This window comes from Mastomys coucha, unplaced genomic scaffold (genome assembly GCF_008632895.1).
Source record: "Mastomys coucha isolate ucsf_1 unplaced genomic scaffold, UCSF_Mcou_1 pScaffold19, whole genome shotgun sequence".
NCBI lineage: Eukaryota > Metazoa > Chordata > Mammalia > Rodentia > Muridae > Mastomys > Mastomys coucha.
Genome location: NW_022196901.1, coordinates 19,109,264 through 19,115,372, shown reverse-complemented (window position 1 = coordinate 19,115,372; position 6,109 = coordinate 19,109,264). Strand labels below are relative to the sequence as shown.

Sequence of the window (6,109 nt, the reverse complement as noted above, 5' to 3'; positions counted from 1 at the left end):
GAGCCTCCGCGCCTTGGCGGAGACGCCCGAAAAGCGGACACGCGATGCTTCCTGGGAGTTGAAGTTTAAGGTTTGCCTCCGCGATGGAAACGAGTCCCTGGACTTGAGCGCTGCAGAGAACCCGAGCGCAGCCTGTTGGACTTTGTAGTCCGCGCGTCCTCCGCCACAGGCATTCTTGGGAAACATGGCCGCTCCGGGACTACAAGTCCCAGATGCTAGTGTGTGGTGAGCGGGTGGGCGGGGCTGGAGCTGTGGGTACCACCTCCTCTGCAACGCCAGGGCCGGGAGTCTTAGAACCGAGGGCCCGCAGGGGTCCCCGCGGCCGCTGCGATGCAGAAATACGAGAAACTGGAGAAGATTGGGGAAGGTAATGGAACCACGAGATGTTCCTGCAAGGTCTTTTTCTGAAGACCCTACTTGCAGCCCCAGCTCCCTTACCGTCAGCTATGCCTGCAGGCTCCCACCTCAGCACTGGCCAAAAACCCTGGCCGCTGAGCCCAACACCCAGTGCTGAAACCAACCCTTCACCCTGTGTTAGCATCTGCGGCAAACTCTTGCTCCTAGCCTTAGCAGTCTTTATGGACCAGCCTTCCTACCCGCGGCACTTCCTGCATTTCTCTAGTCAGCATCACTTGCAAACCTCACCTGGGATCCCTGCTTCAATTCATTGCAGAACCTCCATCCAACCTTAACATTTTTGTAGGCCTTCATTCCTCTCCTAAGTGACTCCTCGGTACTTCCCGACCCCAACCCCCACCCTGGAGCTTGGGCAGATTCTCCCTGCAGCTGAAGCCTTGAGCTTTTTTAGGCACCTTTTCCTTGGCATCCACACTAGCAAAACTACTCCACATCTGGCCTTTGCCCTGAAATTTTGCCCTTACACACTAAGATATTGAGAAGGATCCTCTCCTTCACCCCCGATCTTCCTCTAGGCACCTATGGAACTGTGTTCAAGGCTAAAAACCGGGAAACTCATGAGATTGTGGCTCTGAAGCGTGTCAGGCTGGATGATGACGATGAGGTAGGCCTAGGGCATGGGAGGGGAGTCTAAAGCCTGTCTTGGGTTGTGTGTGACTATCACCCCCTTGCATGTTGTAGGGTGTGCCAAGTTCAGCCCTCCGGGAGATCTGTCTACTCAAAGAATTGAAGCACAAGAACATTGTCAGGTAAGGTCTGTCGGAGAAGGTAGAACCTCCTTATTAGACTGGGCTGGTATTGGGATTGTTCGAGGCCAGCTTGGGGGTCTGACTAAGCCTTTCATTCTCCCTAGGCTTCATGATGTCCTGCATAGTGACAAGAAGCTGACATTGGTTTTTGAGTTCTGTGATCAGGTGAAAGAGGAGCTGGGGAGGGGGTACTAATCATGGGAGGGTATAGGAGTCCAGACTAAGGTTGAACTCTCCTCAACCTTAAGGTCCTCTTCTCACTGACATCTCTGTTTAGGACCTGAAGAAATATTTTGACAGCTGCAATGGTGACCTAGACCCTGAGATTGTGAAGGTGAGGAGAAGGATGTCTAGGGATTTGTGGCACCTGGGTGTGCCTATATAAAGTACCAGCACTGTTTGACTGCCAGGTTGGGGGCCTGGGAATACCAGGAGAACCTGGTTTCTGCCCACCAGGGACTACTTGTCTTGGTGAATGTTTTTTATGTGGTCGCTTTTGACTTGCACAAACAGTATCTGATTTCAATGATGTCATTTGCACTCCAGAGATGAGACACACGAGAGACTATCTCCTGGATTCAACAAATACCAGGCCTGCATAGTCCCCCATACTTCTAACTTGAGCACTCAGAAGGCTGAGGCAGGGCGATCTCAAGTTTAAGACCAGCCTGAGATACAAAGCAGGGCCTTGTCTCAAACATCAAAGCAAAATCAAGACAAAAGGGATTGGACAGATGGTTCAGCAGTTAACACACATTACTCTTCCTGATGATGTGAGTTCAGTTTCCAGCACCCACCTGATGTAGCTCACAACCACCTGTAACTCCAGACCCAGGGGATCCAGTACCCACTTTTGGCCTCCAAGGGCACCTGCACTCATATGCATACCCTCCTCTTCTCGACACACAAATGCATACATGCACATGCATACATACATAATTTAAAAATAAAGTAAATCTTAGAGAGAGAGAGAGAGAGAAAGAAAGAGAGAGAGAAGCGAACAAAATAAGTATTTGCTGAAGGTTTTGCTACGTACCAGTCACTATTCTTGATCTAAGACCAAGTGCCTTGGCCCAAGTTCCAGGGGAAGTGGGTCCTGAGTAGTACTATAGCTTTGTATTTGTGTTGATGCTTGTGGTGTGTGTACCCAATTGCAGCTATGTAAGGGGACCAGCATGGAACTGGAAATACAGGAAAGTCCACCAGAAAGCTGTGAGAAGCAAGGACAACTTGGTTGTCCTTCTCTCCACCCCCACCCCCCAGTGCCTGCAAAGCAGATTCTCAAAAGTAACTAGATGAGAGGCTGAAAAGATAGCTCAATTGTTAAGAGCACTTGTCAAGCTTGGGCATGGTGGTGCCCGTCTTTAACTCTGGCACTTGGAGGCAGCAGCAGGTGCATCTCTGAGGTCAAGGCCAGCCTGATCTGTAGTAGATGGAGTTCCAGGACAGCCAGGGCTACACAGAGAATCCCTCTGTGTAAACAAATAAAACAATAACAAAGAACACTTGATGCTCTTGCAGAGGACTCTGTTCACAGAATTCACATTAGGAGGCTCACAGTTGCCTGTAACTCCAGTTCCAGGGGACCTTACCCTTTCTTTATGCTTATGTGTGTGTGTGTGTGTTTGTGTGTGTGTGTGTATGTGTGTGTGTGTCACTTGCTGCAAGTGATATGGGCTATAGGGCATAGTGGGTCTGACTCCCTCTTCCTTACCTCTCCCCAGTCATTCCTCTTCCAGCTGCTGAAAGGCCTGGGATTCTGTCACAGCCGCAACGTGCTGCATAGGGACCTGAAGCCCCAGAACCTGCTCATAAATAGGGTATTGCTCTGGGAACAGGGAATGAGAATGCAGAAGCTGGAGCCGGGGTGGGGAGCACTGAGGGAGCAGGATGGGGAGCAGGAAACCAGAGCCTACCCTGAACCATTTAAAAGTCCTTGTCCATGTTCCCTTTGTGTTATCTCCCCTCAGAATGGGGAATTGAAATTGGCTGATTTTGGCCTGGCCCGAGCCTTTGGTATCCCAGTCCGCTGCTACTCTGCTGAGGTGAGCCTGGGAAGTGGTATATGAGGTTGAAGGGAGGGAGTCTCCCAGTTGCTTCTCTACACCACATTCTTTCCTCTGCTCTCTGAGCCTCCTCCTGGCCCTCCTTCCAGCTCTCTAAGTGGGAGGGGGGGTCCCTGTGGGTGGGGTCTTCTCCAGGTGGTCACGCTGTGGTACCGCCCACCGGATGTCCTCTTTGGGGCCAAGCTGTACTCCACGTCCATCGACATGTGGTCAGCCGGCTGCATCTTTGCAGGTGACACATTGGGGTTCTGTAGAGGTACTCTCTTTCCCAGTTGGGGTAACAAACAGGGTCTAGAGGATCCTGTGAAGGAAGGGAGAGGGAGCTCTTGGGGCTGGGGCTGGAAGACACAGGGGCACCTCAGAATGATGGGTCCTTCATATACTGTTTGATCCCTGTTTTTTTCTGCAGAGCTGGCTAATGCTGGGCGACCTCTGTTCCCTGGCAATGATGTGGATGACCAGCTGAAGAGGATCTTCCGATATCCTCCCAGTGCCCTCAGCCTACACCCCTTCACCTCTTTGTAGAAAGGGAGTGGGCAGAGAGCCTAGAGCAGGGGTGAGAGAGTTAGCCATGGCTTGCCCTTCACATTGTCCTTGCATGGATGGAGTCACTGTTGAGAGATGTGGCCTGTTGGTAAGGATGGCGCTCCTGATGAAGCCATTAGAAGTTGTTCCAGTAAGCGAAGGAAGAGGGTTCTTGGAGAAAAATGACTTGTCTGTTTGGACTACAAGAATCAGGGGCTGGATTTTCCCACTCCACTGTAAATACCATGAAATGGGGTTCATCTCAGGCTGGGCTAGGGTACAGCATGGTAGCATAAGAGAAGGGCAGGTGGGAGTGAGGAGCCCCCCCACTGGCCCCTGAAGCGTAGGTGTAACCTTCCCCACAAGTTACCCTTGACCACATGGACACACTGCTAGGGACACCAACTGAGGAACAATGGCCCGCCATGACCAAGCTGCCAGACTATAAGGTGTGCCTGGCTATGGGAGGTCTTGGCTCATTAGAGGCCCCTTTTATTTTCCTACTCTATGATCCATGTTTCTGGCCTGACTCTGCCTGACCCTCCTCTGCAGCCCTACCCAATGTACCCAGCTACAACCTCCTTGGTGAACGTCGTACCCAAGCTCAATGCCACAGGGAGAGACCTGTTGCAGGTAGGTGCCTGGGGGTTAAAGATGGGGCCATTTGTCTGTCCAGGACTAGAAACTGGAGATTGTATGCTTTCCCAGAGGGTCAAAGATGGTGGGCTATCCTAGCCTGAGCCACCTCTGCCTTTCTTCCCACCTGCAGAACCTATTGAAGTGTAACCCTGTGCAGCGCATCTCAGCAGAGGAGGCCTTGCAGCACCCCTACTTCTCTGACTTCTGTCCCCCGTAGGCTCTCTGACCCCTGGTGGCCAGGCTGGAGCTTGGCCTATTTAAGCCACCCTCCCAGGAGGGTGGAATAGTGGGGTGTGGGATGCTGAGCACCAGCTGTGCTGGGCCCAGCCAGGGTAGAGTTACCCTGGCCCGCGGGTTTCCCTCCCTCCATGGACTTTATTTAATTTCATAAATTGGCTCCTTTCCCACAGTCTGATGATATGATGGTGGGGTGGCTCTGGAGGGTGACTGGGGACTCCTGCTCTGTGATTTGGCCCACAGCTTGTGCAATGAGCTGCTCATGTCTGCTCTGTCTCTTTACATAACCTGAGATCAGGGACAGGAGGCCTTGGTCCCCGTTCTTTATTGTGTCATGGCAGTCCTGTTTCCACATTCAGCTTATATACTCCTGCACACTTTTCTCCTCTGCCTAGAAGGCCAGATACAGGCCTGAGTGCAAAGCTGAGCCCTTTGTCAGAATGGGAGAATGGGCACGGCCTCTTTAGTTCTGCGTCCTATATAGAGCCTTCCACATCTGTCTTCTCACACTTGGAGTTGTCAGCTGGGGCAGGAGAGACCCAGAGTTGTGTGTGTGTGTGTGTGTTGGGGGGTCTTTTCCATAAGTACAGCCCTTCCCAGTTTCTGTTTGCCACTTTTCCAGGGGTTGGGGTACAGTGAGAGAAGGAAACTGGAGCTGAGGCAGAACTCCACGGCTGCCCTCTTGACAGAAAGGGGAAGGGAGGACTCTCTCAGGCTCAACGTCTCAGCAGGCTGTCAGCTCCTGTGGAGAGGTTGGAAAAGCAAGAACCTTGGAAGGCAGGACACCAATGTGTGTTCTTGCACATGGACTAGTCCCTTGTGTAACTCTGCCACTTCCACCATCTCGCTGAGCTTGGTAGAACCTCATTGCAGCTCTTCACTGTTGGTGCAGCGAATGCCTACTGACCATGCCCACTGTGGGCCATCACCTAAGCTCTGGGCATGGAGAGGCTGCCTTCTTAGGTGTTGGTAGGAAGTGGGCCTAGTGGTATAGGCCTATATTCCAGATTACCAAGGGGCCTGAGGCCGAAGTACTGCCAGGCCAGTGAGGGCTTCAGAGTGAGTTCAAGGTAATCTGGATAACCTAGTGAGACTCTGTTTCTAAATAAACAAGATAGTAAAAGGTCTGGGAAGCCAACCATGCCTATAATCTCAACATTTGGGAGGTTAGGCGTTCAAGATAATCCTTGGCTGCATAGTACAACCCCACCCAGAAGTATATGAGACTCTGCCTCAGAACAATAGTGATGGGGGATACTTCTATGGGAAAACACTTGCATAGTAGGTGTCCTCCAGACTTGAGGTGCAGTCCCCGGTACTCAAGAAAAACAAAATAAAAAAAAAATGGGTTTGAGAAGCTCATTAACTTCTCACTAAGGTACATCTGACTGATCTCATCTTATAACTACCCCATCCCCACCTCAAGAGAATTGTTAAGTCTAACTGGGGCCCAGGTCCCAGCTGGAGAATGGATGA

At 51.5% G+C, this 6,109-nt stretch overlaps 1 protein-coding gene across 1 annotated transcript; it reads left to right on the top strand.

Moving 5' to 3' along the window:
* The first annotated feature begins 11 nt into the window (after positions 1-11).
* On the top strand, positions 12-6,014 carry Cdk5 (cyclin dependent kinase 5). Its single transcript, XM_031380161.1, has 12 exons — positions 12-367; positions 933-1,021; positions 1,099-1,166; positions 1,271-1,331; positions 1,444-1,500; positions 2,891-2,986; positions 3,137-3,211; positions 3,368-3,464; positions 3,642-3,711; positions 4,146-4,206; positions 4,310-4,390; positions 4,527-6,014. Exons 1-12 carry the CDS (start codon positions 331-333, stop codon positions 4,611-4,613), a joined length of 879 nt encoding a protein of 292 aa, XP_031236021.1. The 5' UTR covers positions 12-330; the 3' UTR covers positions 4,614-6,014.
* The last annotated feature ends 95 nt before the right edge of the window (positions 6,015-6,109 follow it).

Excerpts from the sequence above, each read along its gene's own strand:
- Cdk5 (XM_031380161.1), top strand. The coding sequence starts at position 331 with ATGCAGAAATACGAGAAACTGGAGAAGATTGGGGAAG. Across the intron at positions 1,022-1,098 it reads GGCTGGATGATGACGATGAG|GGTGTGCCAAGTTCAGCCCT; the intron begins GTAGGCCTAGGG and ends TGCATGTTGTAG. Across the intron at positions 3,212-3,367 it reads TCCGCTGCTACTCTGCTGAG|GTGGTCACGCTGTGGTACCG; the intron begins GTGAGCCTGGGA and ends GGTCTTCTCCAG.